The 20974-nt window shown below is 35.1% G+C and overlaps 1 protein-coding gene across 3 annotated transcripts in view; it reads right to left on the bottom strand.

Annotated features, from left to right (window-relative positions):
- LOC148939447 (GPI ethanolamine phosphate transferase 3, catalytic subunit-like) overlaps positions 1-20974 on the bottom strand; it is an 83635-nt gene that overhangs the window by 18055 nt on the left and 44606 nt on the right. The window contains exons 7-9 of one of the 3 annotated variants that reach the window (XM_089106532.1): positions 14244-14535; positions 10705-10838; positions 8996-9133 (exon numbers count right to left, since the gene is read on the bottom strand). In XM_089106532.1, the coding sequence (XP_088962658.1) occupies positions 8996-9133; positions 10705-10838; positions 14244-14535 (564 nt within the window). Of the gene's footprint in view, positions 1-8995; positions 9134-10702; positions 10839-13469; positions 14536-20974 lie in introns of those variants that run through there. The other 2 variants (XM_089106533.1, XM_089106531.1) reach the window with 2 other exon arrangements.

The raw sequence follows: 20974 nt of genomic DNA, 5'->3' as shown, positions 1-20974 counted from the left end.
CTCGCTCAAACATATTGAAAAATGACAAATTTCTACATAAGATCTGTCAGAAAGGTAACGATAAAGAAATTTGGGAAAAATTAGAGAAACAATACAGCGTGGCATTTCAGATGGAATCCAGGTTTTTAAAAGGCCAATGGGGCAATTGCAAAAAGAAATAAAAAGTTATAAAGAGGTTGTTGAAAGAGTTGAAGAATATCGATCAGAAATTTTTCTAAGGTTGCGTGTGCTAAAGAAAAATAACATATTGAAAAATGACAAATTTCTACGTAAGATCTGTCAGAAAGGTAAACGATAAAGAAATTTGGGAAAAATTAGAGAAACAATACAGCGTGGCATTTCAGATGGAATCCAGCTTTTTAAAAGGCCAATGGGGCCATTGCAAAAAGAAATAAAAAGTTATAAAGAGGTTTTTGAAAGAGTTGAAGAATATCGATCAGAAATTTTTCTAAGGTTGCGTGTGCTAAAGAAAATAAGATAATTAGGGAATATGTCGGTAACCCTGAAGAGCGTATTCGGGATATAGAAAATGAATTAGATTTGGCTTGCCCGTCTACTCGAGAGGAGAATATCACTTTCGAAGAGTATGAGGAAGTACGGGAAAAAGTGACACAAACCTACGAAGAGGTAAATAAAAACATTAACGAAATACAATTGGAAATTGGAATTTTCTAAATGAAAGAAACTCCAGAACACAAAAATTTTACACCTCCACGTTACAGAAAATAGTAGAATAGAAAATAGAGGAGGAAAGACAAGAACGTTGAGGCAGAAGAAGAGAGAGATCGCCAAGAGTTCAAAAGAACCATGAAGGTCTAATAAAAACTTGCTGGGAAAATTCTAATAGAACTTGCCGGCCCATAAAACAAAATGGGAGGCTAAACAAAATCGAAAAAACGAAATACTTGATACTTCAGTTCGAAATGTGGATAATCCGGAAAAATGGGATGCGGAAGTGGCTTGGCCACATAATTTTGAAAATAAGACGCATGAAACTGGTGCGTCGGGAAAATCATAGGCAGCGCGATGATGTATTATTTTTTTTTTCTCCATAACCGGGCACTTCGTATCGAAGGAGTTGTCGTAGAAACTTCGAAAAGGGCTCATTCGAATGGAAATTGGAGTAACTAGTGCCTTTTTTAATAGTCGAAAATGATTGGAGGGCAATTAGCCCCCCCCCCACGCCTTTCATTTCTCCAAACACATCCAATCAAAATTTCGAGATAGCCATTTTGTTCAGCGTAGTTGATTTCGAAATAGCTAATATGTTTTTGAGGAGGACACTCCCCCACAACCCTTGGGGCAAGGGTTTTAAGTTAGGCCCTGATGGCATATAAGAACGATATTGGCACAATATATTTTTTTTTTCCTTTATAGCAGGGCACTTAGTATCGAAGAAGTTGTCCTAGAAACTTCGAAAAGGGCTCATTCAATTTTAAATTGGAGTGCCTTGTGCCCTTTTTAATAGTCGAAAGTGATTGGAAGGCAACTAACACCCCTTCCACGCCCACCCTTTCCCGAAACACATCCAAGTAAAATTTTGAGATAGCCATTTTGTTCAGCGTAGTTGAGTTCCAGATTGAAATTATGTTTTTGAGGAGGAAACTCCCCCACGCCTTCAGGGCAAGGGCTGTAAGTTATGCCCTGGGTGTATATAAGGTTTTTTTTAGAAGGTGCTGTCGTAAAAACTTAAAAAAAGGCTTATTCGATTGAAAATTAAAATGGCTAGTGCCCTTTTTAATAGTCGAAATTGATTGGAGGGCAACAAAACCCCCCCCCCCCCTCTCACGCCCACCTTTTCACCAAACACATCCAATTAAAATTTTGAGATAGCCATTTTATTCAACGTAGTTTTAATCTCTGTAAATTAGGTTTTTGAGTATGACAACCCTTTCACCGCCCTCAGGACAAGGGTTGTAAGTTATGCCTAGGGGGAATATAAGGTTTTTATATAAAGCGTAGTCTTAGAAACTTCAGAAGAGGCTAATTCAATCGGTAATTGAAATTGCTGTTGTCATTTACAATACTTTAAATTTATTAGAAGATATCGAACACCTCGTCCACACTCACCATTTCTCCAAACATATCAAATCAAAATTTTGTGATAGGTATTTTGTTCAACGCAGTTGAAAATCCTGTAAATTATACCTTTGAGCAGGACACTCCCCCCACAGTCTTCAGGGCAATAATTGTAAGTTATGCCCTGAGGACATATAAGTTTTTATTGAATCTTTTGTCGTAGAAACTTGAAAAAGGGCTCATTCGATTGGAAATTCAAAGGTCTAGTCCCCTTTTTAATAGTCGAAAGTGATTTGAGGGCAACTGACCCTCCTCTCTCGCCCACCTTTACCCCAAACACATCCAATCAGAATTTTTAGATAGCCATTTTATTCAGCGCTGTTGATTTCCAGGTAGAAATTATGTTTTTGAGAAAGGCACTCCCCCACAGTCTTGATGGCAAGGGTAGTAGGTTATGCCCTGGGAACACAAGGTTTTTATAGAAACCGTTGTCGTAGAAACTTCTAAAACAAATAATTCGATTGGGAACTAAAAGGGCTAGTGCACTTTTTAATAGTCGAAAGTATTTTGAAGGTAACTAACACCCCTTCCACGCCCAGCATTTCCCCAAAGATTTCCAATCAAAATTTTGAGATAGCCATTTTGTTCTACGCAGTTTAAAGCTCAGGAAATTATACCTTTGAGCAAGACACACCCCCCACATTTTTCAGGGCAACGGTCATAAGTTATGCCCGGGGGCATATAAGGTTTTTATTGAAATCTTTGTCGTAGAAACTTGAAAAAGGGCTTATTCGATTGGAAATTCAGTGCTGAATTCACTATTAGTGGAAATTCAGTACTAAAAGGGGCTACTGCCCTTTTTAACAGTCGAAAGTGATTTGAGGGCATCTAACCCCCCTCTCACGCCCACCTTTTCCCCAAACACATCCAATCAAAAATTTTAGATATTCATTTTATTCAACGTAGTTGAAAGTTTTGGAAATTAGGTCTTTAAGGATGACAACCCATCCCCCCACAACCCTCAGGGTAAGGGTTGTAAGTTATGCCCTTGGAGCATGCAAGGTTTTTATAGAAACTTGTTGTAACAATTTCAAAAAGGGCTCATTTGTTTGGAAATTGAAATGGCCCTTTTTACCACCACAAATCAGCATCGATAAATAAATGAAACCCAAAACGAACAGAAATTACAATAAATAACCGAGCCAAACTCAAAACAAGCAGAAATTAACATGAGTAGGGCTCAAAACTCCTATGCCTTCCCAAGGCCATAACATAATTTGCACTTTACTGAAAAAAATACAAATGGAATGTGCATTGTCAGTTTAATATACAGTTTGTCAGTGTCAGTTATAAATTGTCAGTTTGTTAATCAAAATGTTAATATTATTTGATTTATTAAAGTTATAAAACTAAAAACATTTATATTTTTTTAAGTGAAGTGCAAATTATATTCTGGCCTTGGGAAGGCATAGAGGTATTGAGCCTTACTCATGTTGATTTCAGCTCGTGTTGAGTTTGAATCGGTTATTTATTGTAATTTCTGTTCGTTTTGGGTTTCCTTTATTTATCGAGGCTGATTTGTAGTAGTTTCACGCTTGGTAGATTATTCGATTTTATTTTTACTCATTTTTGGTTTAATGGAGTTCTTTACTTTTCTTTGAAAAACTTATTTTGTGGAAAGTTTTTTTAATTAATCTTCAGAAAACAATAGACTTCAAAACACATTTAACGAATATGAGATACCGACAAATACATACCAAGGTGAGTAACTCACCGTGCCAGAGAAAAATGAGAAGAAATTCATCGTGCGCTGTTTTCTTCGGAACGTTCGAGAAATTTTAGTACAATATGAAAAACCAAATGTGGGAATCCTATTCCCATTTGAAGAAGATTTATTCAATACTACAACAAAAGAACATAAAACTAGAAGGGAGAAAGGAAATATTAAACGCAAATACAATAAAAACATGCAGTCAAAGATGGTGGACACTGGAGTTCCATAAATATAACGGGTCACATAGAGATTGGGAAACATTGAATTTATGGTTGAATTGGAAAAGCTTGGGAAAGAATCTGAGATTAGTCCTATCAACTCTATTGGAGAGCTGTTCCCTTTATGGGGGAGGAGCCCCTTTGGGGAGGCATGGATGATAGACGTTTCGCTCAACGGACAACTGGTTTGCCAGTTGTGCCCCTGTTACCGAAATTCTGCCTCTTTGATCTGGAGTCCTTGAGGGATAGTCTCTGCCAGTCACTTCACATTTCACCCAAACCTTTGTCAAGTAACCCTATTCACGGTTTTAACTCTTCATGGGAATAGATAATTATTTCCTGCAAACCTTATTCCGTGAGTTACGTATTCAAATTTCATCTTCAATTGGCATCAAAAACTGTTCTTTACTCGGCTATCCCAGGGGAGGGGACCACAAAGAAATTGATGCATGGTTTGTTGAGATTCCTACCTGATTTCCCTGAACCCCTCTCGTTTTCACAGGCCTTTGTATTTTCGGCCATACATTATTTCAAATTATGTCAAGGTATAATTCGTGTTTTAATTGAGAAGCGGTATTGTTTCCACCGATGGAGATTAAGAGGCTTCAGCCAGTTTTTCTTGATGACTGGCATCATCGAATGTGTCAGAGCCTGATTCTCTACACTTCTCTCAAATGTAAATTAGTGAGAGCGGGTAAATCTTTATTTAATCATGCTAAGCACGATATTTGCTGCTTATCTCGTGGACCTCAGTTTTCAAAACCTCATAAGGATGTCAATACGATCGAGACCTGGTTGTTCTGCAGTGGAGACGTGTGGATGACGACCGATCCAGAACCAAGTTGTGGAAGCAGTAGCACTGACGCTGGTAATGAAAAAAGTCAAATGGATATTGTAAAGTTGAAATTCAGTGTTTACGTTTGTAAGGCTGGACGAGCGTGGCACATGGGTGGTTATTTATCTTACGGGGGGAGGTGTTGGGGCTTCCTGTTCCTTTTCTTTCTTTTTTCAGAAAAATGACCTGTTTTCCTTTTCGTAATTCAATTTTCTTAGATATGCCTATGATATAATTTTCAATTACAAGTCAAAGTCCCGTTTCTAAGCCAGTGGTGTTGCAATAAGTAAACTTTCAGGCTAAAATCTATTTCTGTCTTCCTGAACTTGGTCATTATAGTTAATGGCATTCAAAGAGTTTGATTTTGAAGCTGTCATTTATAGGATTAACCAGGGTCAATTTATGGTCTACCCCTACACAAAGTTCTTTGTACAGAAGTGGTGATTTTGGTTTTAGTCCGTTTTCAGAGTTTGTATAGTTCGTTCCTAGAGTGCAGAGTCTGTTTTCAGAGTTTATAGATATATATTTTGTTGAAGTGGCCTTTGGGATAATACAGGTCAGTTATTTTCTACAACTATGTAAGATTATTTTCTCTGAAACCAGGTAGGGTAGGAAAACAGTTCGCGAGAAATACCGTCATTAGTATATCGACAAGGGGGTCTGTTTACCCTCCAAAGAGATAGCTAGAGATATAAGTGGTGACACAGGTTGTGGCACCCTTGGCACAGAGTTTGACCCGTTTGATCATTTGATGACGTTACCATACCCTAACGCAACCCCTAGTGGCAGCAACGTGGTGTTAAAGAGATCAAGTAGCTGGTAACCCCAAGGCAACCAGCACGAACAGTGGTACCAGTGGTGGTCCCAGTACGAACAGTGATGCCAGTGTTGGCTGCAGATATAATTGTGGTACCAGCGGTGGTCCTATACAGCTATAACACATAATGATTTCAGAAAGATACTCATTGATAAGTTTTTTAATACCTCATTTATTGGCGCAACAGAGTCAGTACCAATCACGTGCTTTCTAACTCCCAATCATGAAAAATCGTTATTATCTGTTTTAAATTTGGAAAATCAAATTATGTTTGGTCTCTATTTGATTTTAGTTTAAGACGAAACACAACATGTGCAGCAGAGAGAAAGACAAATCTATGAACAATAAATACGAAGGGGAAGTGATAAATTTCAGACCTTTCTAGGAGTCAGAGTTTACAATGCTATCTTGAACATGCCACAATTTTTATCATAACAAACGTCAACGCAGTTTTTTTAGATCTTTATTTAGTCCATGGACTTGAGAGGACAGAGACTCAAAGGAAATTAAGCATCAGAGCCATCTGTTGGTTACTTTAGGCGAAGGTATACCAGAAATATTCAAAACGGCCTATCCCAATTATCCACATTTTGAGTGCTCATAGGACTATGTCAGGAGTCATCTACTCAATTTTTTTTAGGGAGGAGCCTCACCCAGTTTCTTCAATCGTTTCTAAGATATTTAACGATAGTATCCATAACGTGGCTGCCTGACACACCCCTAGTGTTATGCTGTGACTTTAATGACTATATTTTCCGGTGCTAAATTAGGTGATGAAGGTAAACGTGGACAGAAAAGAACCATTTTTTTGGGCCAAAAACAACTGACACGGGATTTCCCGGGACACGGGAGCTTCTACTACTCCTGCTACTTGACCTACTATGATTCTGTCTGTCTTAATATCCTCTTAATTCGTTTTCTGAGTCTGTTCGTTCTATAATTATATTTTTCTCTTACCCGCAACTCCTCTACATTTTGTACCTCATCTTAAGGGTGAGTTGGTTTTTGTTTTACCTGTATTTTCATATAATGATTTTTCTTCATGTATAGTCGCCACTGGTTCTTTTGTCTGGGTTTCTCTCTCTGGGAATAATTCTATTTGAATTTACCTCAAACTCTTTTCTTCCTCCACGGTTTGTACCGGAGATCGCTCTATTACTGATTTTTTTTTGAATATTTCCCCTTCACATGTGTCAGAAATGTCTATTTCACCCCCTGAGTGATATATGGTTCTATCTGATGGTGTTTTTCTTAGGGTATTTCCAGCGGGAGTCGCATAAAATTGTGTTTCTGAATACGATTTTTGTTTTACCGTGGTAGTTTTCTTTCGAATTCGTATCCGATTCTTCCAACTGTCCCTTTCCTGATCTTGTCTGAATTCTCCGCTTGCCCGCCATGACTTCAAGGTTTACTTAACGTCTTCCGTGCAAATGAAAATCCTTTTAACAATGTCTCTTTTTATCTTTTCGTGGAAAATTGTTCCGTTTTAATTTGCCGATTCTACGTGGGCGGCGCAGCCTCCCTTGTCTCACAAGTTAATTATTCGCGTGGTATAATGATTTTTTAAATTTTATTACTTATTGTTATCTAACTAGGCACAGTCCAGATAAAAAAATTTCTCTTTGCGATTTTTTTATATGTAAACACAATAGGCTACTATGTAGGCTAACTCAACTTGTCTCTTCGAAAACGCGGAATTCTTTTACTATCAGGTTTACTGATAGGACCTTTCTTGCTGCCACCAGTGTTGGTGTTGTAAGGCCACGGGTGTCATCACTTATTGGTGCAAAAATGGTGCTACACCACTTACTAGAGGAGAAAGTCCCCGGCGGCACCAAATATTATAATGGGATGCCCGCACTTACTACATAGGTTCTGTAAATATAGGGTTTGTTAGTACCCAATTTACAATACACCCTGCCCAAGGGTATAGTAACGTGATCGAGCGGTCAAATGGCCACTTTAAGGCCAAGAGTATATCCGACCCGGGTCACCACTAAAAATCTCTAACTATCTCCTTGGAGATAACAAACCCCCCTGTCAATACAATAATGAATGTATCTCGTAACTCTGTTCCTACCCTGTCTGGGTTCCGGGAAAATTATTACACATTTCTTAGAAAATATCTTACTTGTAATCTTCCAAAGGTCACATATAACAAAAAGAATAGGCTTCCCCAAACGGGGTCTAAATGGAGACTAACTGAAAAATTCATTCTGTACAACAATTTTTCATAGGGGTGAACTTTCGCTTGGCCCAGCCAATCCTCTCAATCCCCATTCAAAATCCATTCTGTTTTTTCTTAACTTTACATTTCAATGGCTCAGACCAGGAAGTCCAAAATAGAATTTAGTTCAAAGCTTACTTATTGCAAAAGAATCTAACTTAGCAACCAGAATTCAACTTAGGATTAGAAATTATCTTAAAGGCAAATATAATTACCGAAAAGAAAATGGATTATTTATCTGAAAAGAAAAGAAACAGGGGTAGAACCCCAGCAGTAGTCTGTGTAATAATTTTAATTAATGACCAATGCTTCTTTGCTTGAGTTTTAGAAGCCGGATCTGGATCGTTTTTTCTTATGACCATCTTGTTTCTAGATAAATTCTCAAAAGAAAATTTTAAAGACACCTAACAGGACATAAGTTATCCTTGAGATCAGGACATACACTTGAAAAGCAGAAAAACTGAAAAATGTACGTAAATATCCCTAGTTATTTAAAAAGAGAGCTTGCAGATTGTTACCTCCAGAATACGGTACGACCCGTCTGGAATTTTCGACCATATCTCATAAAAGAAAGAGATGTAAAAAATAAATAAGATAGAAGCACCTTTATAACAATGGCATAATTTCGACAAACTCCTGGGGGGGGGGGGGGGGGTAAAGTTGGAGCCAATTTTCCTAAATCAAGTGAACATGGCAGGAAAAACTGAAAAATGAGCCATTTGGTACCATAAAGGCACTATATAGTACTATAAACGTACTATAAAGATACTTTATAGCAATTTAAAGGTAAATATATAAAAAAGGAAACTGGTCCGTTTCTGTTGATGCTTTAATTATGCAGGCTTATCTTAGTTTAAGACAAGCTTTTGAAGAAACAAAATTTTAGCTGGAGGGGGGGGGGCATGGGTCGGGGGAGGGGACAAACCGAGGTCTTGGAGGGAGAGTAGCCCCCCTGCCCCATAGCAAATTACTCCCCTGCTTTATAACCAAATTAGATACAAAAAATAGGACGGGGCTATCAATCTCAGTCTGACCAAATAAGCTAAATCAGCTAACTTCTATCCAAGCATAACGCTCTCTATAAGAAAAAAATTGGTGATCTTACCCTTAGAATAGTAGCAGCAATAAAAAAATTGGACTGCTGCAATGGGAGTCTATATCCAGCTACTGAAGCGTAAATTATTTGAAAGCCAAACGTTGCAATTGAAACTTTTATTCCTTGTGCTACATATTTTAAGACCTGCTAGAAGAAAAGAACATTAAAAAACATTTAATAACGTTTTAAAGTCTGGACTTGACATTTTGTCACTTTGAGTAAGAAATATTTTAGGAAAAAGACTAACAAGAAGACATATTCACTGTCAAACCTAAATTTTGATTGTGATATTTTCACCCTCCTAAAATAGCTGGCAAAAATTGTTTTCCAAGCTGGCTTCAAAGGGAGGATCAGCTGGGCAATGTACGATCAACTACACTTTGATCCACCTGATCGATATTGCAACGTTAATCCTACCATTGAGAAAAGCTTTACAGATGGTTTTGGCAGCTATCTTAGAAATTCGAAAATGTCTACGTCCTTTAAACATGACAGCGATAAGACGTTGAAAGCACTTTATCTGCAACTGTAGGATATGTATTCGGTTTTTCTCCTTTTTTTATAGAAACCGTTGTCCATTTTAAAAATTCAGTAGAAAATTCATTTATTTCTAAAGAATGCTTCATACTAAGTGTCACTTATTTCCTTAAATGTTTATTCAAAAAATGTCAGATACGTCCTTTAAGCATGACAGCGGCGAGACGTTGTAAGCACTTCATCTTCAACTGTAAGATATTTATTCGGTTTTTCTCCTTTTTTATATAGAAACCGTTATACATTTTAAAAATTCAGTAGTAAATTCATTTATTTGTAAAGAATGCTTCCTACTAAGTCTCACTTATTTCCTTAAATGTTTATTAATTTAAAAAAATAATAATAAAAAATCATAGTTTTCTAGTGACAATATCTGTTTTTGCTTCTTTTTTAAACATGGTCTGTGTAATTTTGCATTTCAAATATACATATATGTAAACTTTACAATGTTTACAATATTTTAGTAAAGAGCAGTAAAGAGCAATAAACTTTACAATGTTTTAGTAAAGAGCAGGAAAAAAACAAATGATCGAAAACACAAGACAAATTAGTTTTATGCAATACTAAAAAATTTTAGTAGTAAAACGATTTTTATTTAATACAAAAGGGGTAACTAAGGAAGGTCAAGATAAATTATGCTACAAAACTGAGGTTCGAACTCAACAACAAAAAATTATTATCGACACATAAAGATGCTTACATTTATCAAAAGAAAAAGAGAGATAAAAAAAAAACTTTAATCGTAATGATATCGCAAAACAGTGTTTTTGTGCGTGTATTTTCATTAAAGAAAAGGGTGAGTTAAAAAATTAAAGATAAAAAATTTAAAGTTAAAAAATAGCTCTTCTTCTCTTTTTATTCATTGCTTTTATTTCGTCAATCAATCTCTCATCCACCGCGCCTTTGAATCCCGATATGTAAAATAAAGTCAAAATGAAAAGCAGTGTTCATGTACAGGTTTAGAAATTAAAAATAAAATCCTTAAAACAAAAATCTCAAGCTAAAACGATACTATGTGCCACAAGTTACTTTTTCTTTTTCCTTTTCTTATATTTTATCTCATACTATCTTAGTTCAGCTTATTAAACCATAAAACGCAAATTTTCTTGGAATTTTTTTTAGGGAAGTCTGAAGCCTTTAACCAGCCAGCCTATGGTCAAGAAAAACAGAGAAGTAAATCAAACCTTCAAAATTCCAGTTTCGCCAGGAAAAAAAGAACCAATGAAAGCAGCGTTCCACTGTATTGATGAAAAAGTTGCATTCCTACCAGAAAAGAATCCATGCCACGAAAGAAGAACGAAGAAGATCACATCATTGACTGAAAATGAACACCTCTATCAATCTATATGTATATACATATATATATATATATATATATATATATATATATATATATATATATATATATATATATATATATATATATATATATATATATATATATATATATATATATATATATATATATATATATATATATATATATATATATATATATATATATATATATATATATATATATATATATAGGCTATAAAAATATTTAGGTGTTTCATCAAAAATTACAATTTTTTAATTAAAACTAGAGAAATACCTGAAAAATTTAAAAGAAGCTTTATTTTCTATTAGGTTAAATCCACTTATAGCACAAAAAGAGAGATACGACAGAATAAACACCAGTAAGCTTACAGTTTTCAACGCAACAAAATGAATTTAATGAAATAGAATTACCGGAATTACATCTATGACGAACGAAACATTACAAAAGGAACATGGCTTAGTATAAAATACCAAGTGTAATCAGTTCAATTTACAAAAGGTGTATTAGGTAGTTTCATTATGCCTAGAGGACGAAAGAAACACCTATACCTAACAATGGATTAAAAAAAAATTAAAAACCTTAAAAAAGAAACAAATAAAATTTTAGACCCTCGCATAGCTGCTTTTCAAAATGATTCGGATGATTTTTGGATATGAAGCAATGTTCAGTCAACAATAAAAGAACAAGTGATACCGTAGCTGATAGACAACATGTAAACAAGAAACTAAAGAAGAATTTATCCCTAACCACAGACAGGATTTAACCCACAAACCGCTGATCATGAGACACACTTTCATCCACCGTACTGTACTAAGGTATTCAAAAATTTGATTTTTCTGCAAAACTGTGAATATACGTTGGATAAAGGAATTGTAATGGCAATGCAACTTTTTTTTATAAGCCATTGGGACCCTTCAACGCTCTGTATTTCCTAGGGAGCCCCCCATTTTCCCGAAGAAAGAAAAACAACTTACCGAGTGCCGGGGCCCGGCTTCAAAATAAGCTACATAGGTTTCTTTTTCTTAACTGGCATACTGACATTTTTGGCCAATAACACGATCTAAAAAGGTCACAACTTTAAGAAGAATTTGTATTTTTCCCATGGGTGTTGTATCGAACTAATTGTGACGCCATGACATCAAGAAGAGGCTCACATTGTCTGCGATTACAAGATAAGTAACAATGAGAATCAATATATACAAGCCTGTCGCTTAGCCATGCCGGGACCTGACCTCAAAACTGGCTCTGATCACATACATACATACATACATACAAATATATATTTATATGTATATATATATATATATATATATATATATATATATATATATATATATATATATATATATATATATATATATATATATATATATATATATATATATATATATTTCTTTCATATATCTGTTTAGTGTTTGCTTTATGCTTATGATTTAAACATCCTAGATGAAAGTGTGAGCAAAATGAATAACCTTTAAGAGGTTTTGCAAATTCAGAGTGCTAAAATAGGTTTGAAAATTAATGTTAAGAAGACTAAGTCGCTATGGCTAAAACTAAGTGAAGATGAAAAGGCGACGTTGGGTAACGAAAAGATCGATCAAGTGGACAATTTCAATTACCTAGGTAGTATGAACTACCTAGGTAACTGAACTCTGGTTCCGAAGCATGGGCACTCCTAAAAACGGAGGAAGGTTTGTAATTTCAAACAATAGGCTGAACAAAAAGTGTGGTTCAATCCAGCTTTCAAGGGCAATGATGAGAGAAAGGTTGAGGTGGCTAGGGCACGCGTTGTGGATGAAGGATAATATATTGCCAAAGATTTCTTTTTAGCCAAATGTCTAGGGCTAAACGAAAAGCAGGTCGTCCTCGGTAGGGTGGTAGGTTGTCGTAAGGAAAAATTTAAGGGAAATGGAAACTTCCTGGGAGGTTGTAAACAGGGAAGCTTTTAATAGACTGGGATGGAGGAGGAGCATGCGTAGCTGTGTTGGCCTCTGGTGGCTTGGTGATGTGGTGAGTTGTTTGTTGTAGTAGTCGTAGTTTACTTGGAAAACAACACGAAACTTTAGAGGGGCTATAAAACGTAGGGATTTATATATTCCTTTTCAAAATGTACTTCAATATTTAGTACACACTATAAATGACTTTTCTAATGTAAAAAGCAGTGTTGAAAGTAATTTAGAGCCACTTCTTTCAAAGAGTCTGCCATTTTTGCCTTCACTTATCCAATAAACTAAAAATACGTTCCCTCAAATGTGCTTTTTACTTCAAGCGTAATAAACTAGATAGAGGGATAAAGCCTGCACCAAACCAAAGAGGCAACCCAAAACCTAACGTGTCACCTGCACTGGACGCATCAAAGTCAATTTTATTTTTTCTCCACTTTGCAACACCAAGCCTAACGAGCTAGAACGTGATATTTTTGAAAAATATTTTTGGAGCCATGATGATGTAAATATGCTATAAAATCACAAAAAAATATAAACTTTTAAAAAACAGAAAAATGACGTCACGACAAAACACGTACAAAGCCTGGGTTGCTGCCCTTAGCAAGCGAAATGAGGTGAGGGAGTTGACCTCACGCTATGCTTTTATAAAATGAATACCAATATAAACATAAATAAAAATTACCATTCCCGCTGTCATTATCAGCATTCCAGAATTCTTAAGCCAAAAGACAAGAAACGACAGAGGGCGCCAGCCCATCTCCAACCAGTAACATCACCGTCAATTGAATAATAAAAATTAAATCTTCAAAATCCACAAGGCCATTTAAGCCGCAACACCAAAACGTCAGAAAACTTGCTAATACAACATTTGGCAGAAAACTATGAAATGAAGATGGCAGTAACTTAAAGGATTCACAAATCCAATAAACATTCACACAGAAAAAGTTTAGAGCTAAACATTTAAACAACTTTGAGTTTTTCTTTAAGAAAAGTAATAATGACGTTGAAATTAACGCAAGTAATAAACGAAACAAAACAAAATAAGCGCTGCTATTAAGACTAGACTGTGGCTTGTACAAATCATTATTAAGACATTCTGAACCATTTTCTTCTCTGCAATGCTCAAAATATTGATTTAATTGGACTAAAGCTGTAGCTAAAATAGTATTAAATAAATTTCTTAAATTTCGCTTGCCATTTAGCGTCTTTCTGTGAAATATTAGAGTTGACAGTAAAAATCTTAAAATAACTGGTTCTGCAATTACAAAACTATTAGAAAAATAGATAAAACAGGAGAAAATTAAAATTAGTAAGCTAAATTTTACATCGCCAAAACACACAGAAGAGTGTATTTCTATAATATAAATAGAAACAAAGCTCATTACGCATATTAATACAATCTCAATTAAAACAGCTAAGTATTCATTATAAACTAGAAACAGAGTAAAACAATTACTTAAAACTAAGACTAGTGCAGAAGCTACATTATTACTGTACGTCACTTTTTTTGAGAATACCGAAGGACATATAGTAATTGCTGAAAGGAAACAACCAATCAAAATAAAATGAACGTTGAACTGTGTGCATGTCTGCCGGAACTTCATTTGAATAGATTTAAGCACATTTTCTGCTTCGTTCATATTAGGTGCCTCTTTGACTCTGTCTACTCTGGAAAATAATTTATCCAACTTTAACCCTTGCGTGGCTGATGGCGCGTAAGAAACGTACTTGTCCAGGTACTGCCTCACCTGAAACAAAAATTTAGTGTTTTGAGCAGTCCAGTTATACCACATCTACTTACCTAGGTTTTCTCCCTAGAGTAGTGTTTGTTTAACTTCCACTTATAGGAATCAACAGATGGAGTTTCAGTACTATTACCTTTAACTCAAAATTGAGGTCTGGTGTCTTAAAAAGCTGTTCTTCTAATACCCAGTGCGGGGTTGTCAACCCTTAAAGGTGATCCGATCGTGCCGTGTTTTTGCGTTTCCTGTTCCTGTATTGGCTTGGCAAATATCAGAACTAGTAGAGATTGCTCATCAGAGGGAAGATAATAGGATTGATACACTTAGCTCTGCTGTCAACGAGCAGGGGATAGTGGTAAGAAAGGAAACTTTGAAGCTTTAATATGGGTTTAATAGGAAGAAAAGCTACAAGTACTACTCACTGAATCGCCTTATCCGAACGAACTAGAAAAATTCAAAATAAGCTTAATTTCGCTTTCGAAGAACTTGGATTTCTGAAAAAGTCCGAGTTTATTTGGATCCAGCTTGATATTGGTTGCAGCTTTTACACACAGAATGAATTGGCTGGAGCAGTTAAAAGCAAATCCTAGCCCATTGTAACCCAAAATAAAAACACATTTTGAAGAAAAACTGTCATTTGAGAAAGTAATTATTTTAAATTGATTCAGGAATAATAACTGTTACTGTGGTTAATCTTAATAGCAAAAGTTTAATTTGCAAAACAAATTTACGGGAATTCCATAAAAGAGCCTGAAATTCCTTGAAAATGGTATCGGGTCGAAATGAAAGCTGCGTCATTGGAATCACCATGGTCAAAAACTCTATATCGGAGAATTTCAGTCCGCCATCTTGAACAAAAAGGAATCTTGAACACTATTCTGCTCTGGAAGCTGTGATACGTTTTCTTTTTCCTGTTTTTTTTTTTTTTTTTTTTTTTTTTTTTTTTTTTTTGGTACCCTGCCAGGAGCCATAGGGTATTGAGGAAAAACTGTGTTGACTGATAGTAACTAAAAAAAATTGCATTAACCATGTTTGTATAAAGAGATTGGGGGTTGGGTTAGAAAGCGTGCAAAGACTCCTTCCCCAAAATAAAACTTTGTAGCAAAAAGGTGCAACAAAGCACCAATTATAAAACCATCCATGAAAAGTATCCAAAGATCCCCTAAGGGAACAAGTGTTCTTCAGGGGAAAATCTTTTAAATAGTATATTACATGTATTTTATTTTTAACGAATAACAAAAATGTAAATAGCTGAGTAAAACAAATCAAACAAGAAGGAAAAATACTAACTAGGAAAAATATAGATTTTCAGGACAGTGGGACGGAGAAAGTTTATTTTTAACTGATATCCGAAAGCTTACTACTTAGCAAGATAACTTTACTAAAAACATCATTCCTCCTAAGTGTTGATATAATCTTCCTATTACAGCACCATAGACGGAGAAAAAGAAGAAATTTAAAATACCGGAAATACTGGATGCACAAGGAAGAAATATCGATCTTTATAACACGGGATAAAACCCAGAAAGATACAGAACAGAATGATCACAATGAGCTGAAAATCACTTGCATAAATTCTTACAATTATATTTATATCTGTTTGAAGCAATTCTCAGATAACTAAACTGAATTTTCATCTTGGGTTGGAAATCAGCCCTGAATGGAATGTTCCTAAATTGTTAATAATATTATTGCCCGACACCTAAAAGACGCCACAAAGGGGACGGAAAACGTTTACATGCCAGAGACGTTGCAAAGAAGAAGACCAAGATCCGAAAGTAAGCGACTTGCACTTGTCAACATTAAATAAAGATCAATCCGAACAAAAGCTTCAAAAAATGATTAATAGATTGGAAAGACTATTTTACCTCAAGCTGATAACAAGAAGGTCATCCGCACATGCTTTGATACGAAGTATTACACAACCCAGGTAAATATGTCGGAGGTATATTATTGACTACTTGAGAAATAAATATTTTGAACAATCTAGGTGATAAAGCACCTCCTTGTCTGACCCCTTTCTGAAATGGTGTCTTTTTCTAAAAACTAACCATTAACTTTAAAATTAAGAAAAAATTAATGGTACCAATACTTCAGCAAGAAAATAAAAGAAATATGCATCCCTTTTTTACTTACTCTTAGGATAAACTTGGCAAAAAAATAACAATTTTCGAAAATTTGGGTATATTTCAAACTTCCGTTACATTCCATTCCACAAAGTCCAAATTTACCCTGCGTTTTGGAGAAGAAAGTAATAATTTTTGATAATAACTTAGGCACCAGATAAAATAGATCAAATTAAGAATTAGATAAATGTCAAAATAATTGAAAGGAATAGTAGGAGCTGATATGCCAAAAATTTGTAGCATTATCTAAAAAAATATGTGATATTATGTAGCATTAACTTTAGAGATGTCTGCATGAAGGGCTAAGGTCAACACTGCTTAAAAAGTATGTAAAGACTCCTCTTGCAGGTGATATTAAATGCAAAAAAAAAAAAAAAGCGTAATGATGTATAAATAACAATGCGTCCATAACAAGCGTCCAAGGGTTCCACATGGGGAAAAGTGTCTTCTAGGATTATTTTATTCAAGATTAACCATTAACGATAATTTGAGTATTTTGACCTTTAATTCAGATAAATAAAAAAAACAAATTTTACAACTGAAAGTAAGGAGCAAGATTAAAACTTAAAACGAACAGAAATTGCTACGTATATAAAGAGGGTTGCCCCTTCTTCAAAACCTCGCTCCTGGCGCTGAAGTATTTGAGAACTTTTAAAAAAGCGTTTTATTGTTATATTTAAACGGCCCTTTTGTTTCAGGAGTCATTATTAAAGAATTGGGACAAAGTTCAAACTTTAGCGGAAAGAGTGAGGTGTTGAGGAGGGGGAAAACCTCTTTATATACGCAATAATTTCTATTCCTTTTTGAATTTTAATGTTGCTCCTTACTTACAGTTGAAGAAATTTGTCTTTTTTTTATATAATTTCTGATCGTTTTTTAAATAATGCCAGGAAATCTGGCCCCATCTCCACGGAGAAACCCCCTCCCCACGGAAATATCATCTAGACAATTCAAAACCCAGTGAAAATTGATCCCGGACAATTACTCTTAACCACCCTGCGCGTAAAATTGAGACGGAAAAGAGAAAGCAAGACACATAAAAAGAATTTTGTATAAGAATTCTGGCAAATTCCCCCAGTGTATGATTTACCCTGGCAATTTTACTCCCTGGAAACTTCCCTCCCCGTGGAAAAAACCTCAGCAGAAAATGTGCCTCCCCCCCACCCGAAAATGTATGGCTGCATCCCAATAACAAATACTATGCACAAACAATGGACAAATATTATAACTTAACGACCTTTCCCGTGGGGCTGTGGAAGGGTCATGTTATACCCAAAGGCATAGTTCAACTATGATGAACAAAATGGCTATCTCAAAACTTTGATCATAAAATTTTGGGAAAAAAGGGGCGGGGGAGGGGGCATAGTTGCTCTCCAATTTTTTTGGTCACTTAAAAATGGCATTAGCACTTGTAATTTCCGTTCGAATGAGCCCTCTCCCAATATTCTAGGCCCATTGGGTCGATAGGATCACCCTGGAAGAGAAAAAAAAAAAAAAAAAAAAACCCATCCGTGATCTTTCTTCTGGCAAAAATACAAAATTCCACATTTTGGAGATAGTAGCTTGAAACCTATACAGTAGTGTTCTCTGATACGCTGAATCTGATCGTGTGATTTTCATTAAAATCACTTGACTTATAGGGGCTGTTTCCCCCTTTTTTCGAAAATCAGGAAAATTTTGTCAGCCTTGTAACCTTTGACTTTCAAAACTAAACTTAATCAAATATAAATATTTGAAATCAGCATAAAAAGCGTATTCTTTTGATATGTCTTTTGGTATTAGAATTCCGTTTTTAGAGTTTCGGTTACTATTGAGCCTGGTCGTTCCTTACTTACAGTTCGTTACCACGAACTGTTTGATACCCTGAAATTTTAACTCTTCTCTTTATTATATACCATAAATTTACAATTTAGCCAGTTGTTTTTTGAGAAAAAGTACCGATTTCAAGCATTATCAAATATTTGAGGGTTCTATATTATGCTAAATTTCCACTTTTGAGACATTCTCCCTTGAAATAATGGTGCTTTTCTCACCATTGCTTCATAGTATCATTGACATGTCTCATATACCTGGAATAATATGAATACTCGAAAGCCTATATGCGCCAACAATTATGGAATTTCTAAATATTTTCACCAAATTTGATATCTTTGAGATATACATCTCGCTATCTGATAGACATTTGCACACTTTTTTTCTGGAATTCTTTTCTCCGCCTGGACTATACAAAGCCTTATTCTAAAAATAGATTTTTATCATAATGTCTTCTGACAGTTTTCCCTCTATTATCTCCACCCAGATATTCTATAATAAACAATTTTTTGTGTTTGATATATTCTCCACTTCTTCCATATCCCTTTGCTCCGAAATTCCAACATATATCCTATTATGTCATTGGCATGTTTCATACACCTTGAAGAATGTGAACAGCTGCAAGAGTTACTTGCGCCAAAACTATACTACTCCTAACAACTTTCACCAAACTTCACACCTTTGAGACATACATTTTTTTCTGGAATTAATCTTTGCCCAATCATCGAACTCTATTTACCCTTATTCTAGAAATGGATATTCACTCTTATTTTACTTCAAAAAGAGACTTGGGTAAAAGGGTAGCATTAAAATAAGGTTCAATTTTGGCAAAAAGTTCAATATTTGACAGCACAGCCTTTCTTGACAACGTGGTTCGTTCTTTACTAGTTTCTTGCAAAAAAAAATCCGAAGGCTTTATGTGGTCATGGTTGCCCCCAACCTAGCAAAGTATGAACCCAAGCCCGTAAAAACCAAAAATTTTTAAACGGATTTTCAAAAAAAATGTGTTAAAACCAACTAAAGAGATAAGTGTCTAAAGGGGACACTTTTCTTCTTGGAGATATTTTTTATCTGATTATATAGATATGAAAGTTATGCTGAGCCTACAGATTCTTTAAATTCGTCGTAAATATAAAATCGTTATTAAAAAGAGAAAAAAAAATCGGCCACCGAGCTAAGAACCAGAGCTTGTCTGAGGAGGGTTGGTTAAATAATAAGATACCTATAATATATTATAAATATTTGTTCAAACTTTGAAACTGGTATTAATTGGTCTGGTTGTTGCTCTTGTTCATGGGTTTTCAGATAAGGGTGAAGGTTTTTTGCGTCTGGAAAGGACAGAGAAGAAAATGGATTTATTGGAAGCTTCAATTTTTAAAGAAAAGAGAAAATGGTCAGATGTAAGAGCTGTCTTACTTCTTCACTTTTAAAACATGCCAAACTTAAAGGATATCACCAACAGAGAGTAAGAATGACCAATGAGGAGACATTTATATCCCATCACAAGGAATTCATAGAAGTCATCAACTCCAAAGTTGTTGAAATGATTCAAAATGGAAAAGGAACTTCTAGCTTTGCTTGAAGACAGAAGCCAAAATCGGATTGAGGAAAACTGTCGGCTGGTTAGAGATGGCACGGAATCCCTTTATAACTATGGCTAGCTAGATGGGATTAATTATATCAAAGACTTATTGCAAGATCACCACTAGCTCCGTGAAACAAACGAGACAGAGATATAAATAAACAAAAGAGAGGTGTTTATCATGAATTTGTTTTACACTGATGAAAATTGTGAATCCCTTTTGGATAGCATTCATTCAAAAGTACAAGCATTGAAAACAGAATCATATCGTTACTACAGAGCGGCTAAAACTTGAATTCTCCTTCTCTAGAAGAGAGTCCCATAGCCGCTGTGCTCTAGTAACTGTTGATCAAGGATGTGCTGCTATTTTTGACATAATACTATATCTGGATATGACCCACGCAGTCCCAGGAGCAAGAGTCACAAATTAAGAATCTTATTCATTGTTTACACACAGGTTTTATAGTAGATATTATTATTTGGTTTTATTGTAGATGTTATTATTTTTTTACCATTAAGATTAGTTGAAATAATAATTGTCATTCCTGAATCAGCTTCAAATGACCATTTACCCTCACTTGACAGTTTTCTTTCCAGAATGCGTTTTTAATTTTCGGTTACTATGGACTAGAGTTCGTTCTTTACTAGGTTGCATCTGAGGCTGTGACCATGCTCATACACAAGAAAAAAACTTCGGGTTTTTCTTATTTAGAACACAGTATAGAGCGAATCATATTGTCAATGATGGCTCTGATAGCGAAAAAAAGTATAGTTTTGTTAAAAAACTCTTTTATAAGGAAAACAATGTTCTAGGAAGTTTATTCCTGATTTTCCGCAGATTTCGTTCAAAAATTATTTAGTATTTTATAATTCACTAAGTTTAATCATAATGCCAATAAATCAATTTGGTATCAGCGATGGAAAA

Source organism: Artemia sp. Qi Xiang Cuo, chromosome 21, assembly GCF_049724085.1.
Source record: "Artemia sp. Qi Xiang Cuo chromosome 21, ASM4972408v1, whole genome shotgun sequence".
NCBI lineage: Eukaryota > Metazoa > Arthropoda > Branchiopoda > Anostraca > Artemiidae > Artemia > Artemia sp. Qi Xiang Cuo.
This window is presented reverse-complemented; position numbering and strand designations above follow the sequence as displayed.